Here is a 25,836-nt window from a genome sequence, read left to right as displayed (position 1 = left end):
TAATATCAAATTTAAACAGCATCCGTTTTTTATTACACTAACACAGGTTTCTGTGTGTTAACAAGTTAACACACTTCAACGGAGCTCTGTAAAAAATGATCACTGTAGGAAATAATAGAAGCTAAAGTAGCTATAGGGGGGCTCAGTGTGAAAAATTTAATTTATTAAGTTAAATAACTTAATTCTATATATATATATATATACGTGTTTAACAAAAATAAGAATAAATACTATAGATTATTGTAGATTGATGGTTAATAGCAGATACAATATATAATGTTAAATCCAACTGTTGTAAAATATTTTGTCACTATTAAGTATGAATTATGAGGAAGTAAAGTTTAATACAAAATAAAATAACAATTCATAATATAAAGCACTCACATGAAAATTTAGAAATACTGATTCATAAGTTTAAACCGTTGTTAAACTTCAAGAAAATATATAACAATTACGTCTAATTTACGCTCTACTACATAAAATTAAAGCAAGTCATTTACCTTGGTTTGCAAACTAGATAATTTATTTTTTATGTTTGAAAAAAGGAGTATGACACTTTTATTAATTATAAATTATTATTTAATAAAAATACATTTATTTTAAATATATAGTAAGTAGTCTATTATAAATAAAAAGAAGTAAAACAAAATACATTAATTACTAAAATAAATTAATAAATAGCTTAAGGTGGTTAAAGCCATAGAAACTTGGGGTAGTATGCATTTATAAAATGTTTATAATGGTAAACTCTGCATTATAACATTACTAAAGTTAGATAGAAGTTAAAATAACAAATTTAAATATTAAAATTTGAACCACTTACACGCAGACCCGGAAGACGCCAAAATTAAAATTGTTATTTACCATTCAAAGCGCTGACCAATAATTAAGTTACAGCACCGTACATAAAAACAACACAACTTAAACTGTAGATACATTACATGTTAAGTAAGATAATTAGTTAATAGTTTTAAAGCCAAGAACGATAAAAGTAAAAATTGTAACTATCGTAAGTCGGGTAAAGTAAATTTCTGTTACAAGGTGATATTTGTTACGGGGCTACGTTGAAGTGTGTTAACTTGATAACACACAAAAGAATGTGTTAGTGAAATAAAATATATTTCATTGTTATATTTACCAGTAAACTTTTTTCGCTAGGATCTTTATTAGCAAACGCTTAAACTTATACTTTGAGAAATTGTAATAATTTCATAAATATTTGTGCAACCTAATACTTTTGCGAGCGTGCAAATTAGTTAATTTAAAATTTTAATTTTTCTTATAATTTTCAAATTTTTTCTTTCAAATATAAGATTGAGAACTTAAAATTACTTTGAATTCTATAATTAGATTGTAGTCTCAAAAATAATAAATAAATAATTTTTTTTTTTAATATAGATATATCATTCTTTATATCATAATAATGAATTACTAGCATTATTTGTTGATGTATGTAAGAAGTATTCCTTAAGCACAAAAGGTCTCGACAAAACTAGTTTCGGAGACAAAGCTAATATTAAATCGATTTATTGAAACAAAGGCAACGATGCTTCACCCCAGATGGATCTTCAGGCCTACAAAATAAAAAATAAGAAATTAAATAATAAAAAAAAGTAAATTTACTTATCCATCTCTTATTTTTTATTTTGTAGGCCTGAAGATCCCTCTGGAGTGAAACGTCATTGCCTTTGTTTAAATAAATAAACTTAATATTAGCTATTATTTGTAATAAGTAGTGCTTAAATTGGTTATAAAATGATGATTTTTTAATATTATTATAATTATAACATCAATCAACATGTTTCATTATCCACAAAACCAAAGGCTAAACCACATCATAAAGTAAACTAAACTTTTTATAATATATACAACTCTACGAGACTATTAAATCGAATTAACCGGGGTCTGACCAAAATCTCAAAAATAGAAAAGAATTGAAAACATAACACACTTAAATAAAACCAAACCGAAAAACCTTGTAATACTTGCCTGTTATTTTTATATAAAAAATGATATGCTAGCAATTAATCGAGCAAAATTTTAAGTACCTTATAAAAATCAGTTGTTTTTTTTATTGTTGTAACATTACAAAAACAGTTGAAAATACAAGATATATTACCATTTTAATCGAACAAACCTTATGTATTAGTATTGTAACGAACCTTGTAATACTTGCCTAATACTTATATAAAAAAATGATATACTAGCAATTAATCGAGCAAAATTCTAAGTACCTTATTAAAATTGGTTGTTTTTTTTTAATTGTTGTAGAATTAGAAAAAAAAAATTAAAAAACACTATAAACAACTATTTTATCGACGAACCTTGTGATACTTCTATTGTTGTAACATTAGACAAAACAATTAAAAATACAAGGTATACAACCATTTTAATCGAACAAATGTACTAGCATTGTAACAAACCTTGTGGTACTTTTTATATTGGTATAACATTTAAAACAAAAAAAAAAAACTATAAACAACTATTGCAACAAACCTTGTGGTACTTGCCGCACTTGAGGAAGAACTTGCCTGCCATCAGGTGGTTGTTCTCGCTCTCGAAGTGGAGGGCGATGCTGAGGAAGTCCTCCTCGGTGGCCTGGTCGCCCACTATCTCCGCGTACACCCCCATCTGCGAGTGCAGCTTGGCCGTGTGGAACGCCTCCACGTTGCAACCCGACAACACCAGGAACTGAATGCCCGAGCCGTAGTCGCCCAACTGTGAATATTTGGAGAATTTTGGGTGATTTTATGATACAGTAACCTCTCGCATCTTTACGCACTCGTGACGTTACGCACTCTCGTTTAGTTACGCATTTTAAAATTCTAAAATATTCAAAAATTAAAAACTTTAATTTTTTTAATATTGCTCAAATAAGTTTATTGTAAATTAGCATTTGGATAATTTTGGGTAATTTTATGATATTAAAAAAACAATTTATTGTGTTTTTTGATTTTTTTATATGGCAAAATAAAGGATGTTTCTCAATAAAGTTTTCAAATTTTAAACAATTTTCTGGTTGCGTTTCGAAGTAAAACAAAAATATACTGATTGTTCTATGGTTAAAAAAGCTGATACTAAAAGTAAGGTTTTTTGCCAGATACTTTTTGAAGTTAAAGAAAACTAAGGTATTTACATTTAAAAAGAAGTAAATTACTAAATTTTAAAATTTTCAACATGTTTTAAGCTTTTTTTTTTAATTTTACTTTATCTATAAAATACTCTTAAATACTTGGGTTAATGTACACGGAGAATTTAACGACTACTAAAAATTTACATATAAGTAAAGTGCTTATTCACTTATCCGGAAAGTTTAGTCGAGAAAAAAATTAAAAAATTTTTCAATATCCACACATACATTTTAATGTGATACAAATATTTAAGCTTTAATGCTGTAAAAAAAATTTAAGTGAACTTATAAAGTCTGCAATTTAGTTCATTATTATGATGTAATAATACTACTAAAGCTTACATTCTAACTTCGTTTAAAACTAGATTAGTTGTCAAAAAAATTATATATATAAAGTAAGTCAGTTTAATAAAAATTTCTTAACAATGTTATTAGAAACATGACTTAAAGTTATTATTTAATTTCTTAAAGTTTTCTTTATAGCTGATTAAATTCCAAGTTTTTGTTTAGAAAACAAATGTAGAACAGTTCTTTTATGTTTGATTCTTGATTTAAACTATAACACAAAAGTTGTTAACTCAAACAATTTTAGTTTAAGATGAGGTGCATGACAATTTTTATTGCTTTTTATCATTTAAAATAATCTTATCACACTCAACATACCAGGTTTAGAAATGGAAAAGAAATTAAAATAAATAAAAAAACAAGTTGCACTAACCATTAAAAAAAAAAGTATTGCGAAATGGTGAAAATAATGTGCCAAAGTTGTTTATAATCGAGCGGTTTAGCATAGACAGGTCGGCTTTGTACGACATTTTGAAAATTAAAAAAAAGTTTAAAGCAGAAAAAGAGCAACTAAGCTTTTATTATTTATGATGCATTGTATAATACACAGCAATTATATTGTTTTATGATAAAATTATTTTTTGTGCTTATCCGGAAATATGCTTTTACAGAAGAATCTCGCCCAACATGTCCGGATAAGTGAGTAAGCACTGTACAAACGTTTAGAATAAGCTTAAATGTTGTTACTAAAAATTAAAAACACTAAACAATCAAATACTTTAGTCTGACGTTAAACCTAAAAATAAAGCTACATGTTTTATGGTAAACTATAACAATTAGATAACACAACTACAAAAACAATCAATAAAAAAAGCTAACAAAAAAAGTTAAAGTTTAATCAACGCACTCACTCTAATAAAAATCTCACGACAACCTTTTTATAAGAGTTAATATTGAATTTGAAAAACATCAAAAGTAAAAACAAAAAACCCCGTCTGACCTTGATGAAGAAGTTGGCGACCATCTTGGCTCCCTCGCTCGACCCGGACGCCTTGACCACCCTCACCGCCCTCTCCGCGTCCTTCAGGTGGTCCAGGCACACCCGGACCTCGTGGTCGTACTCGTTGGCGCGGTGGTAGGCGTCGCACGCCTCCGCGTACTTCCGGTCCTGCTCCTTCGCCTTCGCGTACTGCAGGTGGATCTTCAGCGACGTCACCTGTAAGGAGTTTGGTTTGTAAAGTGGGGATTTTTTTTTATTAAATTAATAGTTAAAATAACAGATTTCGATTGGTTTGTAATTAGGGGATTTTTTTTTATTAAATGTACTGTTAAAAAAAAAACAGATTTCGATTGGTTTGTAAAGTGGGGATTTTTTTTTATGAAAATAAGCTATTTTGGCTTGAATTCAGTGGTGTCACCTGAAATTTTATTCGGAGAGTTTGGTGGTAAATTTTTGAGAATAAATAATTTTTAAAGGTTTTTGTTCAGCTTTTAGAGAGTGTAATTTGTAACTTTTAATGTTTAAAACTTGATTTTTTTACATGACTTTTTAGCTGAAGAAATGAATCAGTTGTATGTGCTGTTTGAGCTTGATTTGAAGCTTCAATTTTTGCTCATTCAACGCTTAGAAATTAGGTTTTTTCTTTTTGAAAATTATCGTAAACAGTGGTTAAAAATATCAAAAAAGTCAAGATGTTAATAAGTTGTTAACTATGATCTTCAACCAAGACCTTTATTTTAAATATATATTTGAAAAATAAAGACAAGACTATTTTGCAGTTCAACATTTTTACTCACCTTAGGCAGCAGTTCGCCCACTTTGTTCCAGTTTTTAGCCCGGATGTAGACGGCAGCCGCCTTGTCGTAATTTCCACTTTTCTCGTACAGCGAAGCGCTTTCCAGGAACTGGCGCATTTGCTCCAAAATCGCAGCGCACTCCTGCGAAGATAAAAACACTTAAGACGATTTTTATGTGTCATTATATTTCAATAACTAGTGTAAAGCTAGTAAAAACACACCAACATGCGAAAAGTTTGTCAGAACTAAAACCAGTTTGCTATATACAGGGTTGCCACTCGTTTTTTCAAAAATTTTTCCAGGTTTTCCAAATTTCTTCCTGGTTTTTAAAAGTACACATTTTTGGGTCTATTTGTAGTTTAAAGTTAAGTTTAAGGTAAGAATCCGTTTTAAATAATATAAAATCATCGAAAATATACTGTAAAGCTATTTCAAATGTGTTTTTTAAGGAAAAAAAATTTTTATGATGACAAAAGTTTTTTATTTGTACGATAGATTTTTTGAGTCAAATCGAAATTTTCCTACTGATAATGTGAAAATTGTTAAAATTCCTGGTTTTTCCAGATTTTTTCATAATTCTAAAATTCCAGGTTTCCAGGTTAAGTGGCAACCCTGTATATACGTAGAGAGACAATGAGAAACTTAACAAAAAGTTATATAGATCGAAACCAACTGCTACATATTCATAACACAAAGTGCACCCAATTTTTCGAACATACAAACTTTAATAAAGAATTTTGAACAGAAAAACAAAGTGACTTATACATTATCAATTATAAATGGGTAGCTTCGAAAACCATGTAAATCATTAACATAAAAGTAGCAAGTCACATTTGCTGTAACAGCAAAAAAAGAACCTTTTTTTAATGTCATTTTTTATCTTAATCACTAAACATTATTTTTTGTTTTTCTTGTTTGGGTAAGGTGGGCTAAAGATAACGGTACATATAAAAATATCTAAAGCTTTTTATCTTTTTTATATGTACATACCGTTATCTCATGTTTAATTTTTAATGATTAAAATTAAAAATGACATTAAAATAAGGTTTTCGCTGGCTCATCAAATACGCAAAAAATTTGCACGTTTTTCAAGATACCAATCGCAAATCTTCACCTTTTTGAGATTGTGGTTGGGGTGCTTGAGTGCGATGTCAAGCCCCTTCCTGATGTTGCCCAGCCTGATGAGGGTCCGGGCCAGCCCTGCCAGGCACACGTCATCGTGCTGCTCGTCCTCATTGGTCAGCCCCTTCTCGTAGTTCTGATTGGCTAAGACGTAGTTGCCCCTGCGTGCAAATATTTTGTGATGAAAGTTTATTATTTTATTTTATAACGTTAACGTTAAGCAAGTATTTTATCATTGCAACGCAAAGGTTGTACGATTGTAATAAAAACATCAGGAAAGAATATCCGTTTATTTTAGTATTAAAATTCGGGAAAAGTTGCAGTTGTTCGAACGTGTGTGCTTTTTTATTTTCAGAAAATATTTTATGCAAAGCCTTACAAAGTAGCTTACAGCGATAATCTTTTAAAATCAGCTTGCTTTATGTGTTAAAATTTTGGAAAGCTATAAAGTCAAAGTTATGTGAATAAAGGGGTTTCTTGGAAACTGAACCTGCACGCTAAATTAGGTTTGATTTTTTTCATACAAATTCGTTTAGACAATTTAATAAAAAAAGGAGTAAACAAAAACAATTAATACCAATACAGCTAAATTAACTATTAAGATAAGGACTTCCCAAAGGGGGAATACCGCAAACAACACTTTTTATTTGCAACGCAGCGTCACTGTATGCACACTTTTCAACAACACAGCACCAACGTGAACTCCAGCTGCTGGGCGTACTCCCTCGCGATGAACGGTATCTGGCTCTGGTCCAGCTTGCCGGCCAGCTGCAGCGCCGTGTCCCAGTGCATCAGGTCCCGCCTCAGCTCCAACGCCGCCGCCGGATTGGACGATTTCAGCAGCAGCGCTTGCGATTGGTCGAAGTCGCCCATGTACGACGCGATCGTTCCCGCCACCAGGTTCCGGTCTTCCACGTCTCTGTTGGGGTACTCATACTTTTTATATGGAAATTTGACATGTAACAGGTAAACATGACAGTTTTAAAATACAAATTTTAAGTTTTGTAGAAAATAGCGGTGCACCGGATTTTGGTTTGAAAAGAAAGGTGCTGGTTTTTTAGCAAAAAAAAATTTTATGTTAGATAACGGAAAACATGTTTAGCTAATGACTAGTTTTGTTTTTTATGGAAAAACGTAAACGTTATACCATCATAGTCCGTGTTTAAATTCTAAGTTTAAAATTACTTCAAAACAGTTGAAATAAACAGAGCCTTTATCAAAACAAAAGACAACTTTTAAAAATATTGAAATCTAAATTTTCCTATAAAGTAGAAAAAAACCGACAGAACATTTACCAGCACAAAGCACTAATTATTTAATATAACAAAACTTTTAATTCTTCAAAACACACAAACCTCAACTTCTGCAGTCCGAGCACCATGCCAGCGTCCTGCAGCTGCCGGTACACTCTGACGGCGAAATCCACGTCGAGGCTCCGCAGGGCCGCTTCACCGAGCAATTCCCAGCACTGCTGCTTGCTTATGTCCACGCAGCAGTCCCAGCACTCGTTCCAACGCTTCAGCGCGACGGCTTTCGCGAGGCAGCCCTCGTCGTACTGCAAATTGTGTGCGTGTGGTTGTGAAACAAGAAACAAGTGAATTTATTTTCATATAAACGGTTTTTAGGTATTGTTTGAGTGTTTTAGTCGTGATTACTAGATAGGTTTCTTGTCTCATGAAATTAAAAACAGCTTGCAAAATTTATTTCCGACCAAAGTTTTTTGTGATCCACATTTTAATGAAACAATACTGACAACAACACCTTGTTGTTTGTAAACAAAACAACATTTACAGTGTTGAATGTCAGTGTGAATATCATAAACCCTAATTACTTCTTTTGTGCTGACAAGCACAAATAAACAACGCGCTAGTTATAAAAAAAAACATTCATCAAAACCAAACAAACAACGAACCACCACGGTGTTTCCGGCTTCGTCCATCTGTAGGAACGAGTGGGAGTCCAGCAATAAAGAGGTGGCCTTCCCGCTGCCCAGCTGCAGGGTCACCACGCCGTTGTTCAGCAGCAGCGGTTTCTGGTTGAACGGCAGCCTCGTTTTTCCCGCCAATTTAATGTGCGCTCCTGTGCGTGCGTGGAAGGTTTGTTGTGAAATCGTTATATGATGAAAATTTAAGAGCAAAAATTTTTTAGATAAAAGTTAAAATATCTTTGTCGTCTTTTTCATGTAATATTTATGACAAACCAAAACTATACTTTTTGAAATTTTATCAAAAAAAAAACCTCTCTATCTGTTATCACCAAAAATTTAAAATTGTCTCATGAAAAAAAAACATAGTTTTATAATTTTTATTTCAAAAACATTTTCGACAAGCAAAATCTGTGCCAGTTGAAGTTTACTAAATTTTTTTTTTTAACTTATCCAACAAAACACCACCTTGCAGCGACTCCCTGTGCAGCACGTAAGTGTAGATGTTCTCCTCGTCGAACACCGCGAACACGTCACGGTCTATCAGGTTCGTCTCCCATAGCAACCCCCGCGCGTTGCTAACCATGTCAGGGATGGTGAGCACCAGCCCGTCCACAGGGTTGTATATGACTCTGTTCGAAATTTACTTATTTGTTTAATTCATTTAAAAATTCTGATAAGTTAGTAGAAACATTTTAGCTTAATACGTTACGATTAAAATACTGCTATGTTCTTGTTTTGTATTATAAAGATCAAATGTTTTTCGCAATAGTATGCTTGGAAATACGCTTTAAGCAAACGATCCTTTAAAACAGTATGTTAGTAAGATCAACCTTAATTGTTAACAAATAAATAAATGTGAATAAAAGTTTATAATTTAACCATTAAAATTATATATAATTACTTATGTAATGAGAGATTCAACTACTTTTCGTATATTTTCAGTTTAACTAAGTGAGAAATTTAGTCAGTTATAAACAAGGATCATATGTATAGAGTTTATTATTTGAGTATTTGTTATCTCAATTAGAATTAACTAAATTTTAGAGAACTTCCTTATACAAACTATTGTGTAGATCGAGAAACTATCAAAAACATCACTGTGTTTATACGAACAATAAACCTATTAATATACATGTATATTTAAACATTATAAAACCTTTAAAATATACCAATAAATTTAAAAAAATTTACACAAATTATCTAAGCGTTTGCTTATCAATTAATTGGAATAGTTCTAAAAAGTTATTTTCATTCTAGTTCTTGAATTTTTACTGTTTGAGTTTTTGTATAGAACATACATTACATTTCCATTCAAAAAAAAAAAAACAACTAAAAACTTGTAAATCTTAACATTTTCCATATTGTTAATATAAGACTGTAGCATAACTAAAATATTACAAAAAATCTGATTATGAAAAAATAATAACAGAATGTTAAAGAGAATATCAATTACAAAGCACGTCAATATAAAAATGTGATGTTTTAAAAAATTAAAAAATCAATAAATATTTTTATCAAAAACTATTCAATTCTGTCATGACAGCCAAAAACAAACCCTTCATTGTTGTGGTCGATGAAGGCTACGTGGCTGCCGCAGTCGTTCATGTGAACTTGCTTGATGCTGTTGGCGTGCTTGTAGCTTTCCACCTCGCTCCAATCTTCAAGAAGGAAGTATACCACGTTACCATTCTGCACATTTGTATATTAAATAACGTTTTTGTGATTGAATTTACTGTCTGTTTGTTTAGACGGCAATTAAATGGAGCATGATTAAGGTTATATAAAAAGGTACTTAAATACATATTTAAAAATTAAATACCACAAGTAGTAATTTTAATTAGCCAATTCAAACATAAAAACTGCTGTTGTATTTTTATTAAAATAAAGATTTAGGTTAATTATCAATTGAAGAATGTGTAGGTTTATCACCAACTTCCAACTAATTAACTGTCTATTTGAACGCAACCTAATCTAGTTTTAAAAAAATATCGTTTGCGTTTTAATAATGAAAAACGACATGTACCAAAATATTAAACTTATTGAGTTAAAATTGCTTTAATGTCTCAGATCGTTTCAATATTTTTTTCTAATATTGCAAGAAACATTTCCTAAAAGTAAGAAATTAAATTATCAAAAATTGAAGGAGAAGATAAATTTTAAGTTAATTTTTCAAATTCTGAGAAAATCTGCAATGAATAATCAATCCTCCATACTTTTGTATCGGAAATTTTTACGCATATTACTATATCTCATAAATCAATTAACTTTTAGTAGTTCTGTAAAAAGCATCTTATAGCTTTGTAACCAATGTTATTTTTTGCAAAAAAAATGTCGGACCCCCTCCCATGTGGCCTTAATTATATTTACAGTTTGACGCACCTGAGTTCCGTATACTAAAAAGTCATTGGTGAGAGTGCAGCACGTGATGTGATCTTCAGCGCCATCCGGCGGAAAAAGTTTTTCCTGTCTGAGTTGCTGCGTGTCTCCGTTGCTCATCTGTTCGTAGTTGGATGCTTCTATCTGTTTTAGAGTGTTATGTGTGGATGTATACATGCAGTTTTATAGAAAAATTAACAAGTATCAAACCAAAAATTAGTTTGGATTCATTATCATTTTAAACAGTACGATCAGCTTTATTTATGATTAACTTAGCTCTTGAGTCAACAAATCTTACGATAGGTTTTCAAAAAGTTTGTTTCTAATAATAAAAATAAAACTAATTAGAGCCCTATGAAGAAAAAAACTAGTCTACCATACTTTATATTTTTAGAATTTTATTTTATAAGTAACGGTGTTTAAAATATTACCATTAAAGCTTTCAAAAAAGTACAAAGATTAGATAAAAAACCTAAAGGACCACTTGAAGATATACTTAACAATCTATAAATTTTTCTATACTCAGGAAAAAAAAAACTTAAACTAAAAATCAAAAATTCTAATCAATTTCTTTTATAACATATTGTGTTCTCCTACTTTAACCTGCAATATCATTTTTAAGCTGCGCAAATCAACTTATAGCTTAGTTAAATCTCTACAAATTAAGATCAAGATGTATAAAGTTATTAACCCTTCCCCCATATACCCTAAAATCAACCTATAAACAAAAAAACTATTAGATATATATATCTACCATATTTCAAGCAATAAACAGGGTTTTCACTGGTTTTTGAGAAATTACTTCCAGATTTTCTGAATTTCTTCCAGGTTTTTGTATCTATTTTTACCTTAAAATTAAGTTTAATGTAAAAAACTGTGTCAAATAGTGTAAAAACATTGAAAAGATACTGCGAAGCTACTTTAAATTTACTTTTTTATTTAAAAACTTTTTGATGATGACATTTTTGATGATCGATTTTTTTTTTAATTCAATGTTTCTCCAGTTTTAGCAATTTTTGTTCAAAACTCTAGGTTTTTCCAAGTTTTTTTCAAAATTTCCCAAACTTTAGGTTTTTTCAAGGTTTTTTGATCTAAATTGACAAATTCCAGGTTTTTCCAGGATTCCAGGTTTTATGGCAACTCTGAACAAAGAGTTTTATGTATTAGTACATATAAGAATTTCTATTTAAACTATAATTAAACACTATCTACTATGTTATCAAGCCTAGTAGTATTGTTGGCAAAAAATCAGTCTAAAATGTTTAATGCTCCTAGTTAGATAAGACAACTTCAAATAACTAATTAAATAAATATAAAGTATACTAGCATTTCAATGCTGTAACACATAAATTTCTTTTTTGTATTTACATAAATAAATCCGATCTATTATTATGGCATTTAATACACAGCTCGGTAACAATCAACAATTACTTGATGAAGCTGCAGCTTCCCATCAAACATGACAGCTGCGTGGGTCAGGTTCATGCTCATGCTTTCAATCGTGCCCAAGTACTCCTTCGTTGTTCCCATTTCTGCAGGTATAAGATAATAAGCAAGTAAACTTTGGTTTAAGTGATATAATTTTTTAAGTCGATTTTCAACAAGTTTTTTTATGTGTTGATAATTAACGATAAAAGTCTATCTAGCAATAAAAAAAATAAACATGACAAAAAAATCAATAAAAATGAGTTTTAAAAAGCAAAAGTAAACAACGAAAAAAGAAAAGTTAAACAAAAAATAAATAAACTCTCAAAATTAAAACATGACAACATTTTTTGCGGATTTTAAAATATGTTTAAGTATTAAAAAATTTTAGTTAAAATAAACCATGTATAAATAAACTATAAATTATTAATCAAAACGAGTAAGTAAATAAATAAAATAAATTCATATTTTACCGTCTTCGGTGAAGTCCCCGGGGGCTACCCTGTAAAACCAGGCCCTGTTGTTCATGCCCACTGAAATGTGGTCCGGTCCGCACGCCACGAACGTGGGTTCCACGGACACTTTTTTGACCCGGGCACTCTCGCCCTCCACACTGTTGAACACCGTTACTTCCAACAACGACGTCAGGTAGGCCACTCTGGATGGATGAAAATGTCAAATAGAAAAATATAAAAAAATGTAATTTATAATTCGAAAGCTCAATAACACATTTATACCTGCACATAATTGTTTCCGCTTAAATAACAAAGACTTTAAGGCAGGTCGCTTTGGATGAAGATGAAAAAAAAATGTTTAAAAATATTGAATTAAAAAGTGCATTAACAGGCGACTCTTGAGAGATGAAGACGAAAGATAGAGATAAGCAAATTAAATCAATAGTTTGTAATTTCATTGAATTTTAACTCCACTCACTGTTTGCAATTTGACGTGTTTTATTAACTTTGAAATTTTACTGTCCCTATCTCTAATTTATAAATTGCGCGAATCTTAATAAAAAAACATCAAATTTTTTTCTAATGTTTAAATGGATATATCAATTCGTAAACCTGTTAACTTGTAATTATTTTTACTTGTTTTTAAAATAATTTTAAATTACGCCACATGAAATAATTTGACGTAAGACCATTTTATAGATAATGATATTAAATCTCATACACGTTACCTTTAACCTAAATACTGTAATTATAGAAAATAATTAGTTTTGTCAAATTGAGATAATTTATCTACATTAATTACTTTAAGGAAGTTTGAAGTATTTCACGAGTTACTTGTTTTGTTATCCTATACAAAAAAGTGACAATAAAACTTGTGCGAACAGTTTTATTTTTTAGTGATTAAAAGCAAAAAAATCTGGGACACTTAAATCAAATAATTGGAAGTTTTTTAAATGCAAACTTATTACGATTTAAAAACATATACAAAAACAGACGTTGAACTACCAATCATCATTCAATACGAAAATGTTCAATCAATGAACATTTTTCAAATGTGAACTGACCTGGTGCCGTAAGTGTCGGCCAGCATGGGTAGCTTGGTCAGGTAGCAGTGGAGCCTCCCCTTCGCGGTGCTGATCGCCAGCAACTGCCCGTCGCTCGTCCACTGGATGTCTTTCAGACCTGAAAAAATTGTTCTAATGTTTACAAAAAACCGAGGAAAATTTATATAAATAGTGCTACCATGCATAACTGTAAACGCTATACTAGTTTTAATTGCAAGTTTTTTTTTTCACTGTAAGAGTAATTTTTGTTATGGCTTTTCTGTTTGCTAACTTAATTTTATTTATGTATGTATTTTTTATTTAAATAAAAATTTTCCTAGAATTTCTTAAGTAATTTTATTGAACATAGTTACAAAGACCTGAAAAGTTTCAGACCTGAGAAGATTGTTCTAATATTTACTGGAAACTAAGACTTAATCAGTGAGATTGTGATAGTTATTTTTTCTATTAAAAGAGTATTGATTTTAAGTTCTGCTAGGATATACATAACTTTATTTCTTATTTTAGTGATAATAGAAGTTTTTTTTTTATTTTGAAAAATATAAAAAATTGTCTGTAAGTAGTAAGTAATTTTATAACCCGTTTTTTAATTTTTTAAAAGTATCATTAATTTTTTGAGATATGGCCCTTGAACTTTTTTCTAAATGATTTGAATTTTTGAAATTTTAATCATCCAAATTTTAATTTTCGTGTACCCTCTTAACTCAGTTTGAAATCAAAACAGCCTGAGTTGCCCTAAAGAACGAAAACCTTGAAATAAAATTAACATGATTTTATTTTCAAATCCATCAAACAGTTTACTAAAACTTTTATTAAATAGCCAACTTCTACATAGTTTATAGAAGATCTACCTTTTCTGATCTCAAAATTCAAAACGGCCTGAAAAAACAACAGCCCTGACCTTAAACTATCATTAAAAATTTAAAGTTTCACTCACTAAATAAAACTTAACCTTTCTTGTGCTTGGCAGCGATGATAATTATGAAAGAAACTAAAAAGAAACACCTAAAAGATTTTCTCAAAAAATATTGAGCTTTTTCTACAAAACGGCCTGAAAAAGCAACAACCCTGACCTTAAACAAACATTATTTTCTTAACCAACTCAGCAACAAATCCAACCTTTCTCGTGTTCGGGGGTGATGATGGCGCCGATCTCCTCCAGCTTGCTCATGTCGTCGTGTATGTGCACCGAGGAGTCGCCGCACGTGGCAGCAGAGTTCAGCGACGGGTTGACCGCCAGCGAAGACAGGTAGTCGTGGTGGTTGCGCACGTGGAAGATCTCCTGTGAAAGTATTTTTATAATATCCTGTGAAAGTATATGTTTACGTGGAAGATCTCCTGTGAAAGTATATGTTTACGTGGAAGATCTCCTGTGAAAGTATATGTTTACGTGGAAGATCTCCTGTGAAAGTATATGTTTACGTGGAAAATCTTCTGTGAAAGTATATGTATTAACGTGGAAAATCTCCTGTGAAAGTATATGTATTAACGTGGAAAATCTCCTGTGAAAGTAAATGTTTATGTGGAAAATCTCCTGTAAAAGTAAATGTTTACGTGGAAGATCTCCTGCGAAAGTATGTGTGTATTTTTATAATGTCCTGGGAAAAAAGTTATAGTTCCTGCGAAACTTTCCTTTATGATATTTTTCTGTTCTTGATCAAAAGATCTGCTGTGAAACAACATATGATGGTAATAATTTGAAGTGTGTATGGGTGTAATGGGAAGTAGGTATTTTAATAATCTTTAAATGTTTACTGTATATGTTAGTGAAAAGTGTTGCATACAAGTCACAATTAAAAAGCACTCGAAGTTTAAGCGCCTCTAAGTTTTTTAGAATGAAAGATCTCCTGAGAAAAATGTACGTTTATAATAATTTGTAAACAGTTAAAATGCAAGTATTTTTTAAAAAATTTAAATATATATTGTATGTGAACCTTGCATTCTAAAGATTGCTAGAAAGCACCTAAAGTTTTAATGTGGATGATCTCTTATGAAAATGTGTGTTTTAGAATCAACTTGAAACAGTAAAACGGTGTTCTTTTAGTTTGCATTCCACACAAAAAAAACTAAATAAATGAAGCGGATCGTTGTACATTAGAGCTAGAACTAATTAAAAACAAAATATGCTTAAACAAAATTGACATTTCTTTTTAAATGTGCGTTTGAGACAAACTAAACGTTTTTCTTTTCAGTTTTAGCTTAGAAATACTTAACTGGCTTGAGTAGAGCGTGTTTTTGTATTGTAAAAACGCAAACATGTTTTTTCAAAGCTGTTTGAGCATAAATTACAAAAAAGCTGAATACGTTAGTGCGAAATCTTGCATACAAAACATCTTTAAAAACAACTTAAAGTTTTTTTGTAATTAAAACAGTTAAAAATTTAGTTTAAATAACGTCCATGAAAATTTTCAAGTTACTGTTACTAATGTAATACTATTTCCAACTACACGAGCTCATACAAAACTGTTAGGAATTTGCAACAAAAAACCAACCTTTCCAATTTCGTCGGGATGGGTCGATATGGACACCAAGTGGCCGTGTGAAAACCCGATCATTATGTAGTTGTCTCCGTACCAGCTGTACGACTCTATTTTGCCGTACCTGCAATTGCAGAACAACGTTATACTTTTATATTTAAATTGAACAGTATTAGTTCTCGTACAACGTAAACACAAGGGGGCGTTTGTGACGAGCATTTGTGAATAGCTTAAACTTGCAGAACTAATGGACGTAACAGTTACAAAACTTCGTTGTCAGAATAAACAAGTATGATATTAAGTTCAAAGAAACTGTTATACTAAACACGTAGTAAGTTTTAAAATGAGAAATTAAAACATTTGTGTGATGTATTTTCAAATTTTTCTTTACAAATTCAAACACACTTGGGTTGAAAAGCGAGCTGCGAAGGGCCGTCCGGGTCGCCAAACTTGTATATGAAAAGAGTCTTTCTTCCTAAAACCACCGACATCTGTTCAACAAGCAAGTTATCACAATGAAATGTTTTTGATGACATTTCTTAAAAAATGTTTACAGATGTTTAAACTTTTAACCATAAAGAGGTGTGTGAACCTTTGAAAGTGTGCATTGAAACTTTTAAACATAACTTGTTAACTTGTCATCTATATTGTATTTATTATTCTATTTATATTTTAAAATAGCACACTGTTGTTTTATTTGGCAAAACACCTAAACAAGCTTATAGCTTATTTGAACCTCATGGTCAAAGAACTACATAGCCTTTACATTATAACCTAACCGAATAAAACAATTGTATCAAACAAACAGTGTTTTCAACGGCCATGGATTTGGAATTGCCCTTCATTTCGGAGAACATTAGCAGCGATGGTTGGTCGCTCACGTGAAATTGCTGCGTCGTTTTGCCATTAGAATCACTTATCTGCAATTTAAAAAATTATATTAAAAAAATTCTGAATTTTGAGTTTTTTTTTTTTATTAACAGTACAATGTCATTGGCAGGATAAATATAGTTTTAAAATTTTTAGTGTTAATATTTAAAGTTAAATAAGGAAAATCTAACACTACAAAGGATATGAACAGCAACAAAAGAAATATAAAAAAACTCAGTAAGCTTATGCTTGGAACTTGGAAAGTGTACTTTATAACAAGTGGTTAAGCAAACACCTTATATTTATAGAACTATTATTTTAGATATTTAGTAAAATATATATTGCTATTGGAAAATAAAAAACTTAAATTAAGGTGACATCCGTTTTACAAAAATACTACATATCATAAATCACTGTTAGTAAAACTATAAAGTTCTTTGAGCTATCATAGTAACACTATCATTTGAGTTTACAAACTAAAATTAAATACGCTGTTCTTTTATAGTTGACGTAAATGTTTTGCCATATAAGATTAGACAGCTGATAGCATTTTTTTAAATTGTATTTTATAACCTAATCAGACTCTAAACTTTGTAAATCCTCAATTGAGATACCACTCAAGCCAAACGTGAGCACTATTGCAAGCTATAAATAACTGACAACACAACCTAATTACCTTATTATTCAAATCTTATTGTATGTTAGTATTTATAACATACATGGACTGTCTAATGTTTAAATCAAAAATAAATTTCAACAAAGATATTTTTTTACAACTTCAAGATTATGTCATAAGTTAAGAAGACCGTTCGCTTTCAATCTAGTTATTAGCAATCAAACTACAAACGAGCTAATAACTTTAAAAACTCACAGTTATCAACTTGTCATCGCCTCCCAATCCGAACAAATTGCTCTTGGCGCTCCAGCAACCTGTGGTGATTCTCTTGCTGTGCTTCCCCAATATCGGCACTTTCCTGCCCAGCTTGTGGTTGTACAGTATGCAGTTTCCTTTGGCTGTGCCTGTGAGGCACAAAATACTTGATTTGAATTTGCACACGTTGGTTTGAAATTTAAATAAAGCAGTGTTTGTAAGTTTAAATGAACTTACTTTTGTGTGTGTTTAAATTAAAAAAAAAGTGTATCATTTCAAAAATCCTTTGCAGCTTAGAATCGCAACACATTTCTTTTTTTTTTTATAATATCATTATAACTTTTGTTTGTACTTAGCCTTTGCAATAGCTAATTTAATAGAATGTGTTGCTAGCTTTAGGTAAAAATTAAATTGTGAAAAATTAAAGTTTCACTGATTTGATTAACAAAAATTCATTCCCACAATAGAAGTAACTAAAATAGTTTATAAACTATGATGAACTATGATAACAAAAAGCTTTAAAAAGTTCGGAAAACATAAAAGCAACTTATAAATGTGGTGTACCACTCGATAACCGAAAGGTCCCTTCACGTCTCGAGTCCTTAGACTAAACTTTTTGAGCACTTTTTTTATTGTTGAATAAACGTTTATAAACAAATATATATATACATATATAAACAGAAATAAATTGATTGACTTAATAAATTAAATTTTCAGCACAGAGCCCACCTTAAGGGCTTTTTAAATAAAAAGGTTTATTTCAAGATGCAAAAACATGCAGGACTCGAGTTTCGTGCGTATGCACTCCTCAACTGCAAAGGTTAAAATAAAGCACAAAACAAAACAAATGAAAGTTTATATATATAAATATATATGTAAACACCAACGTAGCTTTTACCCAACAAAAAACTTTACCTATGACCAGAACCGCCTCCCTACCGGACCAGGCAAGGACGGAGTGGGCGTCCTTGGCACCGCTGTCAACTTTCATTACTTTCTTCTGGGTGCTGTCCCACAGGAAGAGGTGGCTGCTCTTCTCGCTTATACAGGATAAGATGTCCCCGTCCGAGTCCCATTTCATCATAGTGCAGGAACTGGAAAAAATATTTTATGCAACACTTTACAAACTTTTAATATTTTTAGCAAAGCTTGCTTACTTGTGATCATTGTGCAAACGAGAAACAGTTGTAAAGTAAAAAGCTCAAAAGGAAAATGATTTTATTTTTACTTATTGTGGAGGACCTGAAAATGTATTTTTTCAAACTGATAAGTATTTTAGCAATTGGTTATTAATAATAGAGGAACTTATTATAGTAGCTTGCAAGAAAACTTGAGTAATCTAAAATTTAAAAATTTTCGAGTTCCACTTTATGCTCGTGCAGGGACTGAAAAAAAAAATTATTTAAGATTTACAAACTTTTTTTTTTTTTACTAGTACTTTTAAAGTTTTTAGAAAGTTCATTTACTTGTGGTCATCGTGATAAAGTGAAACAATTGTAGAGTAATAAACTCAGTAAAAATTTTGTTTTATTTATTAATTTTAGCTCTTTAGTTATGGAATTTTTATGGAAATGGTCATAGGTTAATTGGGGAATTTTTTGGAGTAATTTAAAGTTTTAAAATTTTCGAGTTCCGTTTTATGCTCGTGCAATGACTGAAATTTTTTTCTTATTTCATGTAACTTTCTAGAAACTGCTTGGCATACGTAAATTAAAGTGCATGATCAACTCATGTAACTTAAATGTTTTTCATTGGAAATGTTTAAGACAACATAAAAAAAAGTGCAAGAAAAAAACTACACAAAATATTTAAAATTTTGAACTCCAAAAAGTTTTATTTTAACCTTAAATTATTTTTTGTGAACCAGGTGCTTGCAAAGCTTGTTTGTTGTTTGAAAAGTTTTTTTTTTTGTAAGATCTTAACATGAGTTGAAAGTAGATGGTAGTATAGTAGTTTATACCTTTATGTGTATTAAGTTTTTACTTGTAAGTATAAATAAGTATAAAAATCGAATAAATTATTAAACAATGATTTAATAGAATAAACAAAAGTTTTAATTTAAAATGGTGATGTTTTAAATTTGATAAACACCAGTCTATTAGTAAACTTTAGTCAACTTATGCTCAACAAACTTCAATCAAACTAAAACTAAGAAATATATATATACAGGGTTGCCAGAGGTTTTATGAAACTATTTTTCAGATTTTCTAAATTTCTTCCAGGTTTTAGAATGTATAACTTTTTTGTGTATTTTTGGTATAAAAATAAGTTTAATTTTAGAAAATTTCTAAAAAAGTATAAAAACATTGAAAAAAACCTTAATATTTAAATTTGTTTGATACAAAACTTATTTTTAAACAGCGATACCAAAAAACTTGTTGTCTATGATAGATTTTTTGTACCTAATCAAAATCTCATCATTTTACATGTTCAACTTGTTTAAAAATCAAGGTTTTTCCAGTATTTTCAAAAATTATCAAATGCCAGCATTTTTTTGCTTAAATTGTTAAAAACCAGGTTTTTCCAGGATTCCAGATATTTTGGCAACCATTAATGCAATAAAATAAGTCAGTAAAGCATTCAAACAACACTATTCAAAAGAAATAAAACATCTTAGCAATGTTATAAACAAGGAGAAACAGGTACACATTTCAATTCATTCAAACAAATTCAAATTAATAAAAATATTTTAAAGGTTGCAACTCAAAAATATTATATTGATGAAAAACAATTGTATGTAGGTCTGATTGAAACTTATAAACTTTTTTTTTTCTTTGAAATGTATCAAGCATTTTTGGAGATATGGCTAAAATGGTATTGAAATATAGTAATTTATAGTAATTAATCAAATTCTTTACTTTTTTTTTTCTTGCACACACAAAAAAATATTTAAAGATATTACTTAGATTTACATACTTATTTTTATTTTTTCAAATATGTAATACTTTTTGAATTGTGGCCTTTTAAACATTTTTTTAAGAACTTGTATTTTCAAACTTTAAATTGCCATGTAACCAGGAAAAACAACACTTCCTAGTATGAAATAAAAAAATTACAAAACTTAAACTTTTACAAGTAATAAAAAAAAAAACTCATATCAAATGTATACGTAGCTAACTGACATTTAAAACACTGGTGAAAGCAAACTAAAACTACAAATTTTCAATTTATAATAAAAAAAATAAGCTAAAAAAGTATATAAATTAATTAAATAGTAATTAGTAAAATTGAAGATTTTTAAAAGATTAAACCATTGTTTTATTATGCAATTCTTTGGTTTTTTTTTTTATTCAACACACTTTTACAGCTAACTTACCCTGACAGTTGAAACTCCTCTATTCTCTGGCCGTGCCGATCCCATATCCTGACTACATTGTCGTTTCCCACCGTTGCCAGATAATTTCCAGACACTGACTGCCAGCAAAATTTCAATGGAGCTTCCCCCCCGTGAATTTTACTTTTCAGACTGAAGACTAACTGTGAAAAGATCAAAAATTTTGCTAGCGCTTCAGACACATACACATTAAATGAAGACAATTTTGACTGTATTAGTGCTTTAATTAAGTGTCTTAGAAGTGTGGGTGCTTAAGCAAAAAAGACATCAAAATAGTAACGAAGTTTTGACAACATTGGACTCTGTAAAACTACTTAAAGAAAAGCTCATCATCGTCAAACATGCGCAATCTTTTAACAATTTTTATAACATTATTGTTTTTTTTCTTATTGTTCAAAATTTAAATAATTACTTCTTAAACTAGGGACCTAAATTAGTTTTAAATACGTTTTTGAGTAAATATGTAAGCATTAGTGTAATTTAAATGATCAATTAATTTAAATTCTGTGGCAAGAAATATTTATCATAGTTAATAAAAATATACAAAGACAAGTTGCCAATTTCTGCTCTATTGTCAAACTAAACCAAGGCGGTCAAAAAAGTAAACTAAAAATTTAATTTCTATCAATTTAAATTATTCCTTTTATTATTTTAAATATCAAGTCAAGACTTTTAAATTTGACCTATCTGTTATATTTTTTAAAATGCTTATTAAAAAAATTGTAATCATATAAAATTGTTCTCTTATAGACTTGTAAATTAATGGTCTGTACTCTAAGTTATAGAATAAATACTTAAAATTAACTTATTGTTAACATTTTTGTTTTTACTTGAGTACAAAGCTGATAGAAAATAGGTAAATGGGTGCTTATGCAAAACAAAATATTAAACTTATCTACAAATTTTGACAAAAGTTGACCATGTAAAACTACTAAAACAAAAGATATGAACTTTTTATTTACAGATGCATCAATGTATAAACAATTTTACAATTTTTTTTTTTGTATGTAGAAAATTGATAGATTACTTCAAAAACCAAGGGCTAAACTAGATTTGCCTGATTTTCGATTTAATTAGTAAGCAGTACACAGTAGGCCTGAAAAAAAGAAGAAAAAAAAAGGAATTTCATTAAACAAATCTGTGGGTAGAAAACCAAGTTTTTAGTGTGTTTAGTTCTTCTAACTAAACCATAAAATCATGTTTAACAAAAGTTATACCAGTTGGTGCAAGGCGATTTAAAGAGTTTTTGCTTAGTTAAATTTTGATGATTTTAATTATCAAAAAACAACAGTTAATAAAAAACAATCTTAAGTAAATAAGTTAACAAAAATCAATAATTTTAAAATTAAAGTATTTTATTAGTTTTTTTAGAGCTAAAAAAAAATAAGAATCGTTAAAACTTAAATAAATATTTTAATCAAAGGATTATTTTTCTATAAAAAAAATAAAGCATTTTATTTATGTATTTTTATGGATATTCCAGTTAACTTTTTAAAATTAAACTATTTTCAGCATGCTGGCTTCAATGATATACATACAATTCCCACAAGCAATCAATTTCCATCAAATTTATTTTTTCTTTATTTACTTTTTTTTTTTTACTTGTTTTTATGTATCACTGTTACCCTTAACCCTTACCCTTGGTTTGTAAGCAGTTCTTGGATTGAGTGTGTGGGAATTGTGCCCGGATGGAAATTGTGCACAAGTGGGAATCGAATGCAGGTTGGAACTGGTTCTTGGCATCAATTTACAAATGTATTTCAAAAATCTTCAGATATTGTAGATTAAAAATTACTAGCAAAACATGGTGTCAGATTGCTGAAAGTACTTGAACTTTAGAAAGTTCACTAAAATGTTGATAAAAATATATAAAATAAAAATTTCTATTTTAGTCTTCTAAAATTTTATTATAAAAGCTTTGTATTTAATATCTACTAAACATCTACAAGCTTTTGCAAAACAAAAAATAAATAAAATAAGAATTTAAATTACCTTAATTCTAGTTTTATAAGAAACATGTTTTTATTATAAAAAATTAAAAAAGCTACATTTTAAAAAAGGTAAAATTTGGGTTACTAAAAGTCAGATAATTTTTCTTATACTAAGAATGTTTTTTATTTAGTTTAAAAAATTAAATAAATACAACTCAGGAGTTGGTTGATAAAAAAAGAAAAACTTAAATGTGCTTGAAAAAACATACTTTTTACAATTTTTTTCGAACAGAATTATTTAGGCAATATATTATCTTTTCAAGATAACACTTAAATTTTATAAAATATTTTTGAAAACAAATTTATATTACATCATCAAAAAAAATTGAATGCAGCCCGCAAGCAACAGTTTGCCCACCTCTATATAGACTACATTGAAATTAAACATTTTGAAGAATTGTAATCATTGCTTTTTTGAGAAATTTTATTCCCAGTTTAATGAGATTTGGGCCCACTATGCAGTAGTATCGCTTTTTTAATCAACTAATTATTATATTATAGTAAAAATACTTACAAGATAAAATATATAAATAACAAAAACAGGCTGGCAATCTCTGCTTTATGGTCTAAACCAGGGGTTGGCAAACTGTTCAACTAGTTTATTATATTAATATACTCAAAAAACAAAAATTAAGTTTTAGTGTTATCTTTAAAAGATAATCTATTGCCAATTTTTTTTTTTAATTTTTATATGTATTTAAGCACATAAAAAACTTTCCTTTTTTGACCTGCCAACCCCTGGGCTAAACCAAGGCAGCCCAAAAAGCAAACTAAAAATTCATTTTCAACTAGTTTTATTTTTATTTTTAATATCTAAAATTAATCTACCCTCTATTTTTTTTCATTCTAGTTAAAAAGATTATTTCAATTATCACTATTTTTCTAGACCAGCCAGTTGCTGGTCTAAACTATAGTAAGAATACAAAAGCTATTATCTTTCTTTTTATTTAAAATGAAAAGCTAAAGTTAAATGGGTCAGTTATTTGAAAAGTATAGTTTAAAAAAAATAATTTGAATTCTGAGTAAAAAAAAACAATTTTTTACATATAAATCTAAAATAAATACATATTAATAACATAAAACTTTTAGGTAGTAAATTTTATAATACAAGTTGTCACAGTATAATAACAAATTGCTGAAGTTAAAAAAAATTGTATTTTTTATTAATACTTTTTTATATAACCAACAACAAAATAACTATTTGCTTATTTTAAATTTCTTTTAACATAATCAAAAAGCTAAGTCTTACCTTCATTGTTTTTTTTTTGTATTTTATAATTTGGACCTTGTTTAATGTTTGCAGAGGTAGTAACTTTTCAATTAAAGCTATAAATAAAATCCATGAAATATAAAAGTAGTATAATACTTTTGAAATATTGTTGAACATGCTTAAATAATAATATGTTTTTATTAATAGTTATGGTAAATTTTTAGAAAATTATGTACAACAGTTTTCAATGTATCAAAAATATTAAAAGTTAAAGTACATAAAAAGGTTACTAGAAGTTTTGTAAATATGGTTGGTAAGATAAAAATTTATAAAAAGCTGCAGTTAACTTCAACTTATGTTAGCAGTTAAGTTAGATTGTCCAGCTAAATGTTTAAAATGTAGTTTTTACAAGTCTTGTATTCAGTTTATGTGTAGAGCCACACATACAAATATTATAACTGCTTATTTTTTATATGGTTTATAGTATTTTTTCTAAAACAATAAAAAATTTTCTTTAATTACTAAATAATTTTATCAAATAATATTTTTTTAAAGAAAAAAAAGTTTAAAATACTTTGTAAACATTTCAAGTTAATTAACAATACACAATAAAATGTTTGTTATGAGTACAAACAGCTTTAAACTAACTAAGCAACCAAATATTTATAAAATCAGCAGTTTCATAGAAACACAGTAAAATATACCACAAAAGTTTGAAACCCTACACAACTCTTTTAAGTCGCGTCAGTATTGTTCATTGAAAAAAAGAGCACTCAAAATATTTAATCTTAGAACCTGGTGCACGAATTAACCTTTCAATTATCACAAAGAAGTATTTTTAACACATAAACCTACAACGCTATAAAAAACTAAAGTAGAAAATCATTTATATGATTTTACAACTTTTTTTTGATTAAAGTTTCTTTTTTTTACAAGGTGTACAACTAGATAACTGATATGTTATTTCGTACACCAGGTTCTTAAAAAGCTGAAGTTTCGAAGATATTTGAAATCTAATACTCACAATTTTGAAAACTTATTCGCTATAAACATGTTTTCTTAAAAAAATAATGGAGCATACAATTCATATTAAATTTCGACAAAAACCATTTTAAAAGGTTTGTCTTGCTGTGTAGATATGACATTTTTGGTTGAGATTGAATAAAAACATCGAAAAATTATTACTATTTGACCTAAAAGAGCATCTAATATTTTATTTATTTAATATAAAACTAATAAGTTTCGTTAAAAATTAATGAAGCTTACAATTATTTTTCAATTTATATAAAGAAAGCATCTTAAATTATTTTTCTTGCTTTATAGATATTACAATTTTAGTTTACATTAAACAAAAACACAAAAAAAAAATCATAACTTAAAAACCAATCAAATTTTTCCGTCGGTTTTTTGAACAAAAGTAAGCTCTTTACAATTTATTTTTTTAATTTAATCTAGATTATTTTTTTAAACTGAAATAGAGTGGTAATAATTATTTTTTGTAT

At 29.0% G+C, this 25,836-nt stretch overlaps 1 protein-coding gene across 3 annotated transcripts in view; it reads right to left on the bottom strand.

The window, feature by feature from the left end:
* The window catches only part of LOC145842766 (WD repeat-containing protein 19-like), a 29,679-nt gene extending 5,243 nt beyond the window's left edge, over window positions 1-24,436 (bottom strand). The window contains exons 1-21 of one of the 3 annotated variants that reach the window (XM_082950245.1): window positions 24,374-24,436; window positions 21,116-21,276; window positions 18,715-18,893; window positions 17,800-17,948; window positions 16,865-16,978; window positions 16,464-16,549; window positions 16,074-16,182; window positions 14,701-14,863; window positions 13,582-13,699; window positions 12,536-12,720; window positions 12,069-12,169; window positions 10,641-10,781; window positions 9,817-9,950; window positions 8,727-8,890; window positions 8,247-8,413; window positions 7,690-7,889; window positions 7,032-7,253; window positions 6,327-6,495; window positions 5,213-5,353; window positions 4,416-4,631; window positions 2,497-2,718 (exon numbers count right to left, since the gene is read on the bottom strand). In XM_082950245.1, the coding sequence (XP_082806371.1) occupies window positions 2,497-2,718; window positions 4,416-4,631; window positions 5,213-5,353; window positions 6,327-6,495; window positions 7,032-7,253; window positions 7,690-7,889; window positions 8,247-8,413; window positions 8,727-8,890; window positions 9,817-9,950; window positions 10,641-10,781; window positions 12,069-12,169; window positions 12,536-12,720; window positions 13,582-13,699; window positions 14,701-14,863; window positions 16,074-16,182; window positions 16,464-16,549; window positions 16,865-16,978; window positions 17,800-17,948; window positions 18,715-18,893; window positions 21,116-21,276; window positions 24,374-24,379 (3,147 nt within the window). In that variant the 5' untranslated portion in view covers window positions 24,380-24,436. The remainder of the gene's footprint in view (window positions 1-2,496; window positions 2,719-4,415; window positions 4,632-5,212; window positions 5,354-6,326; window positions 6,496-7,031; window positions 7,254-7,689; window positions 7,890-8,246; window positions 8,414-8,726; window positions 8,891-9,816; window positions 9,951-10,640; window positions 10,782-12,068; window positions 12,170-12,535; window positions 12,721-13,581; window positions 13,700-14,700; window positions 14,864-16,073; window positions 16,183-16,463; window positions 16,550-16,864; window positions 16,979-17,799; window positions 17,949-18,714; window positions 18,894-21,115; window positions 21,277-24,373) is intronic. The other 2 variants (XM_082950247.1, XM_082950246.1) reach the window with 2 other exon arrangements.
* Window positions 24,437-25,836: the final 1,400 nt, after the last annotated feature.

Source organism: Thalia democratica, chromosome 8, assembly GCF_965202585.1.
Source record: "Thalia democratica chromosome 8, ktThaDemo2.hap1.1, whole genome shotgun sequence".
Classification (NCBI taxonomy): domain Eukaryota; kingdom Metazoa; phylum Chordata; class Thaliacea; order Salpida; family Salpidae; genus Thalia; species Thalia democratica.
The sequence above is the reverse complement of the archived record's forward strand: the minus strand, read 5'-3'. Positions and strand labels throughout refer to the sequence as shown.